At 40.8% G+C, this 17,257-nt stretch overlaps 1 protein-coding gene across 1 annotated transcript in view; it reads left to right on the top strand.

Annotated features, from left to right (window-relative positions):
* Window positions 1-17,257, top strand: part of RHBDL1 (rhomboid like 1) — a 101,936-nt gene that overhangs the window by 60,785 nt on the left and 23,894 nt on the right. The window contains exon 5 of the mRNA XM_030213342.1: window positions 1,512-1,624. Within this exon, the coding sequence (XP_030069202.1) occupies window positions 1,512-1,624 (113 nt within the window). The remainder of the gene's footprint in view (window positions 1-1,511; window positions 1,625-17,257) is intronic.

Below are 17,257 nucleotides of genomic sequence, written 5' to 3' on the forward strand. Positions count from 1 at the left end.
GGTAGAAATCCCATACCATTTTTGTCACCTTCCTCTGAATTGCTTCAAGTCTTTGTATGTCCTTAGTGAGAGATATGGCCTCCAAAACTGTGCACAGTATTCCAAATGTGGCCTCACCCATAACCTGTACAAGGATGTTAACCAGTGGCATAGTAAGGGAGGATGGTACCCGGGGTGGAGGGGGAAGATGGCACCACTGCCCTCTTTAGTTCACCTTTGCTCTCCCCCTCTCCACCCTGCCGTGCACCACATACCTGAACTGGCAGGGTCCCCAAGGCTTGCCAGCGGAAGCCCTCCTGCCAATGCACTACACCATCCACTCCCCCATAGGAGTCAGATCTGTAGATCCAGTGGGTGCTGAGCACTCCCAATATTGAGCAAGTTCCTTCATTATGTCCAGGAAGGGGTTATTTTTATTATATCTGGCACCTCCAAACATTTTGAAATGCACTTCCTCCCTTGCACAATGACGAGTTTTTGTACAACCGAGCACGCACGAAGGAAGCCTGCCCCCGCACATGCATGTAGACTGCTTTTTGGATGCTTTTGGGATGCCATTTGGTGTGATATAAGTAAAAATTTCAAACTCAGTTGTCCCCTGTCCTTATCTTATGTTATCTTCTTCAAATCATGTTCCCCTTCTCTTACCCTTGCTGATAATCACAAACCCCTTGTTGATATTCTAATAACCATTGCACAGAAAATGATTTTAACCAATTGGAAAAACTCTAAGGGCCCTGTTTACTAAGAACGCTAAGGGCAAGCTAGTGTTTTTAGCTCACACTAAACACTGAAGACACCCATGGGAATATATGGGTGTCTCTAGCATTTAGCATGCGCTAAAAACGCTAGCATGTCTTAGTAAATAGGGTCCGAATTGCTAAATGAACACCTTTGGTGGCAACTCAGTTCTCCTTTACCATAAATATGAATTAGCCGCTGCCACCTTCTCAGGGGCAACTCTCAAAAACCGCTCTATTTGGGCACCACTTGCTGAGTTTGTAAATTCTCAAGGACCACCTACCTAACATACTCATTCTCATGCATATATACCCTTTCTGTGTTATTATTATATAGCCTGTATTCTAGCTAATTTGCCTCAGGTAGCATTGGCTTTTTTCTATGTTTTTATTTAATGTTGTATTGCTTGCTATTGTTGCTTTTTTTTTCTTACTATTCAGTCAAATTTCGAGGAAAGAAAAAAAAAAAAGAATATTAAAGGTGATGCGTGTATTTGTGGCAATAAGGGGTTAATTCGCTGATATAAGTGCTTGCACCTATAAGGGTCTAGTGTTCTATAAAGGAAAGTAGGCATTTATATTGTTTTATAGAATAGGCTCCTACCAGAGACTCTCAGTCGCCTTATTATAGGTGCCCTGTTATAAACTTACCCTCTATGTGCTTATGCCATGGACTCGTAGGTTTACCAGCATGGCAGATGAGGGCAGGTGAAGGGTTGTGCAATGGTAACAGGTGAGAATCTCTGAGATCCTTGTGACTATCTTTTCTAGGCTTGAACAGCTGGGTTTCAACGCCTTACTCCAGCTGATGATTGGGGTCCCTCTGGAGATGGTTCATGGTATCTTGCGCATAAGTTTTCTCTACCTCGCAGGAGTGTTGGCAGGTGAGTACTCAGTGTTCTCCCCCATTCCTTCATTTCCCCAGTCTCTCTGTCTCTTTCCTTATCTTCTCCCGTCTTTCAAAAGAGTGTTGGAAAGTAGGTGAACCTCCCCCTTCTTTCCTGGCCCTGTTCAGAGAATATTTTCCATTCCTTTTCCTCTCCTCCTTCCTTTACCTTCACACTGACGGTTGAGTGAATAATGTCTTTCTCCATCCTGGTTTAGAGAATATCTCCTGTCTCTTCCTTTCCTAGCTTCTTTCACTCCTTCCAGTACCTCATAAAAGTGCTAGCCTGTGAGTTAGTGTCCCAGCTCCATTCATGAAACATCCCCCATGCTTCTTCCTGCAGAAGATAGGATTTTAATTTGCATTATAGGATATCCTCTGATTCAGCATTCTACCCCTTGGATCACTGTTTCTCAACCCTCTCCTGGAAGAACACCTAGCCAGTTGACTTTTCAGGACTACTATAATAAATATGTATGAGATGGATTTCAATATATTGGAGACCTATTGTATTCATATCTTCTTCATGCATATTTCTCGGTAATCCTGATAGTCCAACTGGCTTAAAGATACCTGCAGTAGAAGGTTGAAAAGCTCAGCCTGATGCTGCATGGTCATTTAAAAATTCCACTATTCACACCCATATTTAAACTTCTCTTGCTCTTTACTTACAATAGCAGTCAATGGCATGAGTGTAATCTGCCACCTTATCCTTGCCCACAAGGTCTTTATCATTACTACTAGAAAGGTAAGAATCAAGCCGGCCTGGAGCTCATTGGTAGTGTTGTAAACTGTCATTTAGAGGATCTCAGTTCAACTGCCATGTCCTGTCTTCAGATCTGTAGGGGAAGGGAAGAGATTTTGAATTTAGCTAACACCTTTTCAGTGAGTTACATTCAGGCACATTAGGTCTTTTTCCTGTCCTTAAAGGGTTTATAATCTGTTTTGTACCTGAAGCAATGGTGGGTTAAGGAGCATTGGTGGGATTTGAATCCTGGCTTCCCTGGTTCTTAGCCTGCTGTTCTAACCATTAGGCGACTTCTCCACTCATTAGGGAAAATCAATAGAGAAATTAATTCTATAAGTCCTGCATGCAGTAGGCTAAACCCAGAACTATGGTAAACCCAGAACCGCATCAATCATTAAGGCAAATCTGGAGCCAGTTGGCAAACCCATTCAGGGCCTCTCAGGGCAATCACATCGGTTTGTCTCTCTCCCTCCCCAAAAACAGGCCTGTACAGGATACCTGAGCAGAGGTGGTAGGGATTGGGTTGGGGGGGGGGGGGGGAGAGGAGTGTCACTCTGTTCTGGCAGTGTCAGGAGAGCCAAGAGGTTAGTGACATCATCAGAAAAATTAACCTCTGATTGATGATATCACCAGCTTGATGAAAAGTATAAGGCAGCCATTTCAATTTGCAGTCCATTCAGCATTAGATCTATAAACTGATAAAAAATCATTTGTGACGCTGCATCAGGATAGGTGTAGGGAGTCAAGTAAGATATAATTGAAAAAGACACAGTGAGGTCTTTCTAGTGACATCCTTGAGATCTATTTGGAGGTCATCGTAAAGAAATAAGTCTTCCTTTATTAAAAAGCCCCCTTTGACTCCCATTACATTAAAAATTCATAATGTAGACCTTATTTGTAAGTAATTTTCTCAGTAAAATGTCATGTTTTTATAATTTAAAACACCCAGCTTTTAAGGGACTTTAAGGAATAGGATTTAATAAAAGAAGTATGTGACAGAAATGTTTGTGCTTTCATTCATTTTTATGAGATAACAGGGTTATTTGTATTCTTAGTGGGATTCTGAAACGTCCAGGCAAGAAACTGAAAGCTTTTACATCACATGTATTTAAATTGGGAAACTTATTGAAAAATGAATTTTACGTAGACATGAACTGTTTTGGTTCTTCTTCCAGAAGACATGAAAAAGTATCTACAAATTGAAATTTTATGGAATAATATTAAAGGACAATCACAAGTCTGATGGTTACAAGTTCATGACATATATTATTTGTGATGGGGTGTAAGATTCAAGCATCATTAATGTATTAATTGTAATCAAAATTGTTGAAGTGTAAACAGTGAGGAAATGTGATTAGTGTGAGGGCAGCTTAGGGATGGATTCTGATTGTTTGGAAAGTTATGGGGAGATCCTGACATGAACCTGTTCAAGAGAAAGGGATGTAGAATTTTAAAGAAAACTCGCAAGAATACAATATGAAAAATTTCCACGAACTAAAAATGTCCTGAGTCGGTAGTATATAAAACAGTGCTACTCCCACTGTCTGTAACTCAAACCTGGAAGGAAAAAGGCCTCAAAGAGCTCCTAGATCATCAGAATCTACCAGAGCTAACCATATCCATATGATCTTCTCTTCATCATCGGCCAAAAATACCTTCCACTTAAAGATCAATATTTTTATTCAAATTTCTGTTTCTATTTTTTGTTTTTCACTCCAATACATTAACTCCTGCTAAAATCACTCGCTTGATACCAAAGTGCTTAGCTACACGTTCACCAGAGGGACTGCAAAAATATACCCCAAATGCCAAGATGGTGGTTTCATGCGGACACTTATCTTTAAGTGTCGGTACTTTCTGTTGTCAGCACTGGGAGGTCATGTGCTGTACCAAATTCTCTTCACCCCCTTGCCCCAAGCCAGTTCGTGGAATTTTTTCATATTGTATTCTCGCGAGTCTTCATTTTCCACACCCTACGTGTTTCAGGTTTTAGTGAATTTTAAAGAAAAGCCAGTTGTTAGGAAAGTAAAAACTATCAGGTCAGTAGTCATCGGTGCGGTTGGTATTTTTACAAATGCAGCTGCAGCAGTCAAAAGATATCCAGCTATTCAGCACTACTATCTGGATCGTGGCCAGAGCTGAATATCCGAATGAGACTGTGAGCACCAGAACTTATCCTGATAGTGACAATATTGAGCCTGCTAATTGGATAACCTGCCCAGCACTGTTCCTTCTAAGCTGAGTGGGAGTCTGTCAACTACAGTCCTGCCAGTGGGGGCGCTGTTTCACCATCACATTTTCAATAGTAAGGGACAGGCAAGCTCTGCAGGACTCCAGGAAACCTGCCTGTCCCTAACGATTGAAAGCACAATATGGAAGCACCACCCCCCACTGGCGGCAGTTCAGTTGGAGGACTTCCACTCAGGTTAGAGGGAACAGTGCTACCCGGATATCTGGATAAGTTTTCTTGAACATTGCCACTAACTGGATAAATTTGAGATCAGTGTTCAAACGGATTTATACATTCAGTGGCAGTGCTACCGATAATTCCCTCTAAATGCTCTGGAAATCTCTGGATAGTGCTCGGATGTAATGAGGGTGATTCGATCAGCACTTGCTTGTCCAAAACGCACTGCACATTGTTATTCATGCTCTTGTCATTACAAACTTAGACTATTGTAATGTGCTTTTCAGAGGCACCTGTAGAGAGATCAAATGATTACAACTGATACATAATGTTGCTGTGAAGCTACTTTTTCGTTCAAAGAAATATGACCATGTGACTCCTTGCTGAGAGCTGAGCACTGGTTACCGGTAGAATATTGTATAATCTATAAAGTGTAGCTACTAATGTTCAAGACCCTCCACACGAGTTCCCCTCAATTTTTGTCACCCATACAGGTTCTGTGCTTTAGTCAACAGCATTTATTGAATGTTCCTTTGGTCCAGACTATTCCATCTCATACACGATGAAGTGTTCTTTCCATGTTATTACGCAAGGAGCCCTCCCTGTTAAATACGCAATAGTTTCAATTAGATTTTAATACACAATCTTTTCCTTTTTTTTGCTGATATGATGGATTGCTTTGATTTTGGGGTCCTGCAAGGTATAGGCTTGCTGAATCTTTTCTTTTTACATTGTGTTTCCTTTCTTTCTCTGTAACATTATTGTAATATAAACTGCTTTGATAGCTTTGCGCTAGGCGCAAACTGATCTGGAGTCCTCCCGGAGTCTTCATAGAAAAACATTTTGAAGAAAAAAACTTTGAGTTGTTTATGAAAAAGCAAGTGGTTATTCATGCTTCTTAAGGCTTTTGGGAGTGTGTTCCAGTATATTGTGCATAGATATTTGAAGCATGATGAGTAAATTGATATGTATCATAGACCCTTACAATTTGGGAAGTGGAGTGTAAGATAGTTTCCCAATTTTATGCTGATGTTGCGTATCGGTAGGATTATTAGGCTGAAAATGATTCTGTAGGCTGGTGTGCAGAGCTCAAAGGTTATTCTTGCCTTGACAGGGAGCCAGTATAAGGCTTCAAGAAGTGGGGTGGCTGTTTCGAAATGGGATTTTCCATGGTTTAGACATGCGGCGGTGTTTCACACCATTTGTAGTTTTCTCAGGACATGGTTGATCTTACTCGGTTAAGTATCCAGGCACCAGCATAGAATGGATAATTTCCAGGTCCACCCAAGCTCCACCCCCAACTTCCCAACTCCTTTCCCAGACCTCTTAGCAGTAATAGGATAGTGCCATGGCAGTCAATGTGCTGAACGGCCAGCATGATTTAAAGATTAAATCATTTTAAATATCGACCCCCTTCGTTTTTTAAGCACTGTGACCAGTGTGTAAAAATCCCTGCTGATCACTGCAGCTGAACACTGAGCTGCTTGCATCCATTTGAAAAGCTGTTAAGATCAATAACCCTTGGAAGAGGGGAAGAGGCTGTTTCTGAAAGGTGCAGAGGTGTTTGTACCAGAATATAATCGGAAGGGAATAAAGGGGCAGGAGCAGAAGAACTCATTATATTATTTAAGTGTAATTAAACAACAGATGTTGAATAGTTTTATCACTGAATACTTGCCAAACTCATTTATCTTATAAATAAAAATGATTAGCTTTCTAAGAATAAAGATTTAAAATCCAATGTGTGTAAAGGCTCTTACGCTGCAGGGAAGCATGGGTCTTAAATTCAAAGTGCTTGTTATTTATGTTAATCAAGACCTAATTAAACTACAATGAATAAATCTCAGTAAAGGTGTCCCAGCAAGAACATTTGACTGCTAAGAGTGTAATTTTATAACAGGTCACTTAGCTTTGGAGATGAAGCACTTGCATATTTTTACGATATTTTAGAAAGATGTTTAGGCACCTGTGGGGCTCAATTTTGAAAGAGAAAAACATCTAAAAAGTGGCATAAAGCAGCATTTGGATGTTTTTCTCGCTAAAATGTCCAAATCGGTATTTTTGAATCTCACTTAGCTGTTTTCTATGCTGTTTGTCTGCAGTGCATCCAAATGTCAAGGGAGCATGTTGGGGGTGTATTAAGGGTGGGATTTGGGCATTCCTATGACTTGGACATTTTTCAGCCATAATGGAAGAAAACAAAACCGTCCAGGTCTAAAACTAAGACATTTTGAGCTAGACCTGTTTTAACGACTAAGCCACAAAAGAAATGCCCTAGATGACACTGGAGGAATAAAGGTATGTCCCCCCCTTACTCTTACAGTGGTCACTGACCCCTTCCCACTCCCCAAAGATATGAAAGAAACAGTACATACCAGCCTCTATGACAGTCTCAGATGTTATGGCCAGTCCTATTAGAGCAGCAAGCAGGTCACTGGAGTAGCCTAGTGGTCGGTACAGTGCACTGTGGAGAAGAGGACCCGGGCCCATAATCCACTCTAACTGTTACTCTTGTGGTGGAAAGTGTCAGCCCTCAAAAACCTACTGTACCCATGTATAGGTGACATCTGCAGCCATAAGGGCTATTGTAATGGTGTACAGTTGGGTACAGTAGGTTTTTGGTGGGTTATGGAGCACTCACTATACAATATAAGGGAGCAACAGTGAGATGTGTACCAGGGACCTTTTATGTGAAGTGTACTGCAGCGCCCCCTAGGGTGCCCCAGTGCTCTGCTGAGATGTCTGTGTGGTCAGTTTACTAAGAATGCTGGCTTCTCCTACACCCCAGTTCTTGATTTTGTGCGTTTTTGACTTGGACAGGCTTCTTTTTTTTTTTTTTTTCGAAAATGAACAAGAAAGATAAACGCTGAGAGTACAAAAACATCTATCAAGTGTCCATTTAAAAAAAAAAAAGTTAGACTTTTTGCTGTTTTGAAAATCGCTATATTTGCTGTTCAGATTCTGCACGTTTTGAGTAAAATGTCCAAAGTCAAACTTCAAACAAAAAAAACAGCACCACGGGCCTTTAAAAATGGAACACAGTTCTTTAATGAATGAGCCTTGACAAAAAGACCCGACACGGGCCGTGTTTCGGTGACTAGCACCTGCGTCAGGGGTCACAGTGATGACGTGGAAAACTTGGGGAATAACTCGAATATTGTTTTTTAAATGGACACTTGATAGATGTTTTTGTACTCTCAGCGTTAAAGAACTGTGTTCCATTTTTAAAGGCCCGTGGTGCTGTTTTTTTTTTTTTTTGTTTGGACTTTAGTTTGTACTTTGTTCCCTCTCTTTTGTTATATCAAAGTCAAACTTCGACATCACATCATAAATGCCTCTGCAAATGTCTTTATAAAATTGCTCCAGTAGAGCTGCAGAAATCTTGGTTAAAATGAAGCTGCAGACGTTTCTGCCAGCTCAGGTGCTGGTGTAAATAGTCACATATAAGTATTTTATAAAGTATAGGCTTAAATTGTGACTGCCTACGTTCTGCCCAAACTCTGTCTCCAAACACATCTACACCTGAGTTGCCTTCTTTTACACATAAGGGAATTTTAGAAGAGTGGTTTTTTAAAACTCCTTTGTGAAATTTGGGTATTAAGAAATTGTAGTCAAAGTTTATTTTATTTGTCGCAAGTTGCATAGTTTGATTAGAGCAATAAGCATTGTGATGTAGTAACTGGACAGATTGGACAGTCCGTTTGGTCTTTTACTGCCTCACTTTGATTGTAACCACAGAAAGGTGGTATATCAAGTCCAATTCCCTTTCCCTTTTCTCGTTGGCATGTCAGAAGACAGACTTGACATTTAGCGATGGTTTAGTGACTGTTTATCAGGATATTTTCACCTATACCCTTCAGCAGCAGACTTTAGAGGCTAACAATTTGAAATACTGCTGTGCTTTTCCTTCGCACTCTTGTTTCACAGCGGCTGGTAAACAACAGAAGGTGCAAACTGTGTCTGCAGTGTGGCACCAGATTGTGGTGTGCCTCAAGACTCTCCAATCTCTCCTATCCTCTTTAATATTATGATGGCACCATTAGGTCAACTGTTTGAAGCTAAAGGCCTTAAATCCTTTATCTACACTGACAACATCATTATTTACCATTTGAGAGCCAAATCCAAAGCATCCTAGACATAATCCAGAAAATCCTGGACCTGATAAAAAAATTGGGCTACTATTTTTCACCTCAAACAGAACAGAGAAAAAACAAATCTCCAACATTCATAATACCCTCGAGCAAAACAGTTTCACCATTGACCAGACAACCATTGACCTAGAAACTAAATTAGAAATATTAGAAGTCATCATTGACCAACATCTGAATTGTGCAGACCAGGTTAACTCTGTGGTTGCTAAAGCATTTAATACTCTCTGGAGACTGAAAAAACTAAGACCATTCTTTGCAACTAATACCTTCTGTTCACTTATTCCAAAAATGGCATTATCACAATTAGGCTACTGTAATGCATCTACCTAGAGAATAAGGAATTACTAATGAGGGACAGGAGGTGGACGTTCAATAATACTCTTCTTCAGGATACTTGTAAAGAGTACTCTAAAGTGCTTAAGGAATGCTTAGATTTTAATTTGAACTTTGGTCGTTCCATTGTGATTGTTTGGGATGCCTTGAAAGCGGTCACCAGAGGCTTTTTTATGAGGTGTTCTGGTCAATTGACGTGTCAAAAAGCGGCTGCTGCATTGCATTGGAGGAATCAGATTTGGGGCCTAGAAACCCAACATAAATAAACGGGATCTGCTAGAATCTATAGGGATCTGCAGTCTGCTCGATTGTATTTGGATGCATTGCTCTCTTGTGATCTTGACTTAATTAATGCTAAACTGCGGCTTGCCAGTTATATGGAATGTAATAAGATCAGTAGACAGTTGGCAGATAAGTTGCATAAATTACAGATGAAGCGGACTTTGTTTAGGATGCAAGGGCAGTCTGGAGAGGGACGGAAGGAATTTTCTGCTATTAAGGAGAAATTTTATTCTTTTTATGAAGCTCTTTATTCTTGCGATTTCTCTATTTTATTTCTATATTCAAACTTATTTAGAGGGGGTGTTGGCTCAGTTGGCCAGGTTGCAAGCTCCAGCCTCTGCTCAGGAGGTGCTTAAGACCATTTGATCTCTTCCGTCTGGCAAGGCAACTGTTTCGCCAGTGAATTTTATAAGTCATTTGTTCCTCAGTTGGCTCCTTTGTTAGCTGAGGTTTTAAATTTTGTACTCTCGGGAGGGGCACTGCTGCCCACTGTGAAGGATTCCTGGATAGCAGTCCTTCCCAAGCCTAATAAAGATGGGGCAGTTTGTTCTTCTTACCGCCGTATTTCTGTTCTGAATACCGATATTAAATCCTGGTGAAGATATTGACATCGAGGCTTGTGGAGGCTCTGCCTTCTCTGGTCCATCTGGACCAGGTTGGTTTTGTCCCAAAGCAACAGGCATCTGATAACATCCGACGTATGATTGACCTGATGTATTTGACTAGATCACGGCAGGAACCCTACTGTTTGCTAGGAATCAACGCCAAAAAGGCCTTTGATTGGGTTCATTGGCACTTTTTGTTTAGAACTTTGGAGAGCTTTGGTTTTAGTTCTCTCTCCCCCCCCCCCCCCCCCCTACTATTTGCTGTAGTTATGGAGCCATTGGCAGTGGAAATCCGGAGGAATCAGCGGATTCATGGTTTAGGGCTGGGGGAGTGGGAATCTAAAGTAGCTCTTTTGCTGACAGTGTTCTTTTGACATTGTTTTCTCCTTTGGAGTCTTTTCTGGCACTTTTTCAGAAGCTTGACCATTATGGTCGGGTTTCTGGATTCAAGATCAGTCTGACCAAGACCAAGGTCATGGCTCAGGGTTTGCCCCGTGAAGATTATCGGGCTCTTCAGCAACTTTATCCTTTTACCTGAGTCCCTAATGCTATGTGTTACCTGGGGGGTTTTATTACAAAGAAGATTGAGGATCTGGCTAATGCTATGTTCCTTTGAGAGAGATTAGAGCTGATTTATATCACTGGGAGTCTAACTTTTTTGTGGTTTGGTTGAATAGCTACGGTGAAAATGAATGTGCTATCTCATTTGTTTTATCTTTTCCAATCTTTACTAGTGCCTCTCTCTGATCGACTTCTTGGTTCATGCAAATGCGTCTTTTGAAATTCATCTGGCAGAACAAATGTCCAAGGCTTTTGCTATCTATTTTGTATCTTGATAGGAAAAAAAAGAGGGTGCTTGGGGGTCCTTCACTTGGGATTGTATTAAAGGACTTCCCAAGTTAAAGCAGCAATTTAGTATCTAGCCCACAGTTATAAGTTGTGGGTACATTTGGAGCAGCACATGGTGGGAGGACCTTTGAAGTTGGGTCAATTGTTGTGGCTCCCTCCCAGAAATAGACCTTTAGGATCAGATTCTATATATAGCACTTAAAAAATCCACACAGAAAGCATTTCCACCTAAGCGTATTCTATAAGATTTAGACACGGTATATAGAATATGCTTAGTTGATATCCCAGCCCCTAAAACTACACACCTCCATTTACCAATGAAAATGTGGCATAAATCCCTGCATGTAGATTTACATGGACTGGGCCAAATTATATAGCAGCACACGTTAATTTTGGAATACCCACGAAAGGAGTGGAGGAGTAGCCTAGTGGTTAGTGCAGTGGACTTTGATCCTGGGGAACTGAGTTCAATTCCCACTGCAGCTCCTTGTGACTCTGGGCAAGTCACTTAACCCTCCATTGCCCCAGGTACAAAATAAGTACCTGTATATATGTAAACCACTTTGAATGTAGTTGCAAAAACCTCAGAAAGGCGGTATATCAAGTGCCAGTTCCCTTCCCACCCATTTCTCCGCCCATGACCATGCCCCTTTTGAACTGCGTGCATTAGAATTTAGGTGCAGTCCATTACAGAATAAGCTTAGCAAGTTGTTTGCGTAAATTCTAATTATTGCCAATTAGTGCTCATTATTGCTTGTTAGGTGTTGTTAATGCTGATTAGCTTGTTAAGCCAATTAAGTTATGCACATTTTTATGGAATATGCTTAGATTTCAGTGCAAAACGCTAGGTGCACTATATAGAATCTGGCCCCTAAAGCCTGGTTTGTGTCCGGTCATCTTGCACACTTTTTCTTACATAAGTACATAAGTGTTGCCACACTGGGACAGACCAAAGGACCATCAAGCCTTTTTCTAACAGTGGCCAATCCAGATCACAAATACCTGGCAAGATCCCAAAAAAGTACAAAACATTTTATACTGCTTATCCCAGAAATAATGGATTTTCCCCAAGTCCATTTAATAATGGTCTATGGACTTTTCCTTTAGGAATCCGTCCAAACCTTTTTTAAACCCAGCAAAGCTAACTGCTTTAACCACATTCTCTGGCATCAAATTCCAGAGTTTAATTACACATTGAGTGAAGAAAAGTTTTCTCCAATTTGTTTTTTTGTTTGTTTGTTTGTTTTTTAATTTATTATTTCAAAATACACATCTTCTCACAGAAGCATACTTGTCACAATACGGAAAACATTATTACTTTTAACATCAACCACTATATTGGAAATACTTAAATGGATCCAAGATATATTATAAAGCATATAGGAAAGTAATAACAAATTGTTACATACTCCGGGTACATTCTCAATCTACCATACAGTGTCCGTATGGAAATCTAAACTTTAACTATAGCATTCTCAGCTTCTTTAGCATTAATAAAGTCCTCGAGTTGTTTTGGATCAGCAAATTGATAATTATTTTGTAAATAAATGAAACGACAAATACAGGGAAATTTAAGAGTAAATGTTGCCCCAAGATTTAATACTCTTTGACGCAGAGCCAAAAAGGCTCTACAACTAGCCTGAGTTTCTTTAGCTAAATCTGGAAAAATCCTAACTTTGGCACCAAAAAACATCGAGTCCATATGTTTAAAGAATAACTGTAACACCATCTCCCTATCCATCTCAAGTGCAAAAGTCACCACCGCTGTTGTCCTTTGTGTAACAACTTCTAGAGAAGATTCTAGAAAGGATGTTAGGTTCAGTCCTCCATCCACGACCGCCTGATCTCCTCCAGCTTTAGATGGTATCAAAGTCTGAAGATATACCACTCTCATAATGGGTGGTCGAGCTTCACCCGGCATCCCCAAAACATCTCTCAAATATCTTTTAACCATTTCAACCGCAGAAATAACAGGAGATCTGGGGAAATTGACAAGCCGCAAATTAAGTCTCCTCTGCTGATTTTCAAGATATTCCAACTTCCTTTTAACGAAATTACTGTCCTTAATTGTGACTTTATTCAAATTCTCCAGATTTGCAATTTTACTATCAAATACTTTCGTTTCCGACAACAGTTGGGTGTTAATTTGCTCCTGAGTTAACAGGGCTTCCGATAACATCTTAATCTCAGCAGCATTTTTTAGCAAAAGTAACTGAAGTGAAGAATGCATTGAGAAAGTTAGATCCCATAGTGATTCAACAGTCACTACGGCTGGTTTCACCGCTGCGTTATTAAACTCAGGAAAAGGAGTATTGGAAATCCCCTGTAAATTCTCTTTCATTACTGAAGAAAAGTTTTTAAACCCCTGTCCTACCAGGTTTCCTTCACTTCCTCCACGTTCGGCTGGGCTCCTTTCTTCAAGGGTCCCCTCCATTACAGGCTCCAGGGCCTTCGAATCACTAGCCGTTCGGTATTTCCTGGTTGTGGTGGCGCCGCACGGACGTCGGGACTCAAGGAAGCCCCATCTACACTGCTGGCCGAGTTATTAAAAACCGGTCATTGAATGCCCCCTAGTCCTAGTATTTTTGGAAAGAGTAAATAAACGCTTCACGTCTACCCTTTCCACTCCACTCATTATTTTATAGACCTCCATCATATCTCACATGTCACAGTTATCTCCCATTGACTATAACCCTGCATTTCCGCTGGGTTGTACTCCATCAGTTTTTATTAGGTGGAGGCAGCTTGGTTTGGAGTGTTGGGAGCAGGTGGTCGATGATGAGAGTTTTTTTTTTTTAGTTTTGCAGATTTATCCAGAAGATATAAATTGCCTCCAAATGATTTTGTAGCTTACCATCAGCTTCATTATTTTTTCACTACTTCTAACTTGAAGGCTAAACTACTTGGCAATGAGACATTTTTGGAAGGTTCTGTGCAGATTTTTATAGCACTAAGTTTCTTATCTCCTGGCTGTACTGTCATCACTAGGATGCTTTGCCTATTGTTTATAGGTGTCTTCGGAGATGGGCGACTGAGTTGGGGGTTAGTTATGAAGCTGGTAATCGGCAGGCCATGGAGATTGCTTTTATTTATTTATTTGTTGCATTTGTATCTCACATTTTCCCACCTATTTGAAGGCTTAATGTGGCTTACATTATTCCGTAATGGCGATCGCCATTTCCAGAATGAGAAATACAAAGTGGTATTGTGTTAAAGTTCATAAGTGACAGAGTAGATTAAGCAATCAAGTATAGAGAATTCATTATCGGAATGAGAAATAAAGTGGTATTGCGTTTGTTAGGTCGTTCATTGTTTTTATGGCATATAGTAGTGCATTCCATAGTTGCGTACTTCTGTAGGAGAAGCTGGATGCATATGTTGATTTATATTTTAGTCCTTTGCAGCTGTGGTAATGGAGATTTAGGAATGTGCGTACTGAACTTTTTGTATTCCTGGTTGGTAAGTCTATGAGGTCTGACATGTAGACCGGGGCTTCGCCGCGGATGATTTTATGAACCAGAGTGCAAATTTTGAACGCAATACGTTCTTTAAGTGGGAGCCAGTGTAGTTTTTCTCTTAGGGGTTTGGCGCTTTCGTATTTCATTTTTCCAAATATGAGTCTGGCTGCTGTGTTTTGGGCAGTTTGGAGTTTCTTGATGATTTGTTCTTTGCATCCGGCACATATTGCATTGCAGTAATCTAGGTGGCTTAGCACCATTGATTGTACCAGGCTGCGGAATATTTCCCTTGGGAAGGAAGGTTTTACTCTTGAGTTTCCATATTGAATGGAACATTTTCTTTGTTGTTTTTTTTGCATGGCTTTCTAGTGTAAGATTTCAGACAATTGTAACTCCGAGAATTTTCAGGCTATCTGAAACAGCAAGGGTGTTGTCTGGGGTGTTTATAGTGGTGGGTTTGTTCGTGTTATATTGAGATGAGAGGATGAGACATTGTGTTTTTTCTGCATCCGCCCATGAATTCATGATTTGGAAGCTGTGTTTGATTTCGTTTGTGATTTCTGTTAGATCATGTTTGAACGGGGTGTAGAACGTAACATCATCTGTGTAGATGTAAGGATTGAGGCCTTGGTTGGATAGCGATTTGGCTAGAGGTGTCATCATTAGGTTGAAAAGGGTCAGTGACAGCGGTGATCCTTGGGGTACTCCGCATTCTGGTTTCCATGGTGATGATGTATTCGAATTTGATATCACTTGGTATGTTCTTGCGGTTAGGAAGCCTTTGATCCAACTAAGTATGCTTCCTCCAATCCCGAAGTATTCTAGGATGTTTAATAGTATTTTATGGTTTACCATGTCGAACACGCTGGACATGTCGAATTGTAGGAGGAGTACACTATTGCCAGTTGCAATTACTTGTTTGAATTTGGTTAGGAGAGTGATTAGTACTGTTTCGGTGCTGTGGTTGGATCGGAATCCTGATTGTGATTCATGTAATATTGAGAATTTGTTTAGTAGTCAGTAAGCTGCTTGGTTACCATACTGTCCATTAGTTTGACTGCCAGGGGAATAGATGCTACTGGGCGGTAGTTGGTTATGTCATTTCTTTTTTCTTTGAATCTTTAGGTATTGGGGTGAGTAGTATGTTTCCTTTATCTTTAGGGAAGAGTCTATGTTGTAGCATATAGTTTAGGTGCAACGTGAGGTCTGTTATGAAGCATTGAGGGGCAGATTTTATTAGGTTGCTGGGGCATATGTCCAGTTTGCAGTAGGATTTGGTGAACCTGTTGATTGCTTGGGTGACAGTTTCATCGGTAAGTAGAGTGAAGTTTGTCCAGATTCAGTCTGCTGGATATTCATTGAGGATTGGGTCCAGACGTTCAGTGAATTTTTCTTGGTCGGTGGTGTTGAGTGGTAGCGTGTTTAGTAGCTTTATAATTTTCTCATTGAAGTATTTAGCAAGGTTTTCTGCTGATGGGGTGTCTGTGTTGGCTGTGGTGACCGGTGTGGTATCAATTAGTTTGTTCATGAGTTGGAAAAGTTTATGTATGTCTTTGTAGTCTGGCCCTATTTTGGTCTTGTAGTATGATCTTTTGATTTGTCTTATTGCATATTTGTATTTTCTCTGTATTTGTTTCCATGCGTTGAGTGTGTGTTCATCTTTTACTTTTTTCCATGCTCATTTGAGTTTCCTGGTTTGTGTTTTGAGTTTTTTTAGTTCGTTATTGAACCATAGGATCGAGTTTTGTCTTCTTGTTGTTCTTGTTCTTAAGGGTGCTATTTCGTCTAGTACACTTCTGCATCTTTCGTCCCAATCAGGGAGGTAGTGTATGGAGTCCATTCGTGCTGTCCATTCATTGTCGTATATCTGTTGCCAGAATACTATTGGATCTATTTGGCCTCTTGTGCTGTAGGTTGTAGGTTCTTGTGGGCAGTCTGATCCCTTCTTCCACCAATTTAGAGATAGGTTTAGTTTGTAGTGATCGGTCCAAGGTGTTGCTGACCATTTGATGTCTGTTACTAGTATGTTGTGGTCTGTGGACAATTTGTGTGAGAAGAGGTCCAATGTGTGTCCTTTAATGTGGGTAGCTTGCATGTGTGGCCATTTGAGATCCCATGTGTGGAAGAATTCCTTACATTCTCGTGCATTGGTAGAGTTTGGGTCTTCTAGGTGAAGGTTTATGTCACCTAGTATTAGTATGTTGGAGTTGGTTATACAAGTGTTTGAGATGAAGTCCATGAAGTTAGACTGGCTTTCGTTCCAATTACCGGGTGGTCTGTAGAACAGGACGCAGTTCAGGTGATCAAGCAGGGATTTGTTGTGGATTCTGATTGAGGCTATTTCAAGTTGGGTTGTTATAGACTCGGCAGTAGTTTCGGCGGTGAAGTGGGAGCGGTAAATTAATGCTATGCCTCCGCCTTTCTTTTCCTTTCTGGTCCAGTGAGTGATTTTCCAGCTTATAATCGAACGAGAAAAACGCCCAAGTTCCGACCTAAATCGGGAGATGGGCGTTTATCTCACAAAAACGAATAACGCGGTATAATCAAAAGCCGAATTTGGGTCGCTTTCAACTGCACTCCGTCGCGGATGCGGACAAAGTGGACGGGGGCGTGTCGAAGGCGTGTCGAAGGCGGAACTGGGGCGTGGTTATCACCCAAACAGAGATGGGCGCCCTTCGCCGATAATGGATGCGTTTGTAGCTAGAATTTAGGGCACTTTTCCTGGACCCTGTTTTTTCACGAATAAGGCCCCAAAAAGTGCCCTAAATGACCAGATTACCCCCAGAGGGAATTGGGGA

Source organism: Microcaecilia unicolor, chromosome 8 (genome assembly GCF_901765095.1).
Source record: "Microcaecilia unicolor chromosome 8, aMicUni1.1, whole genome shotgun sequence".
NCBI lineage: Eukaryota > Metazoa > Chordata > Amphibia > Gymnophiona > Siphonopidae > Microcaecilia > Microcaecilia unicolor.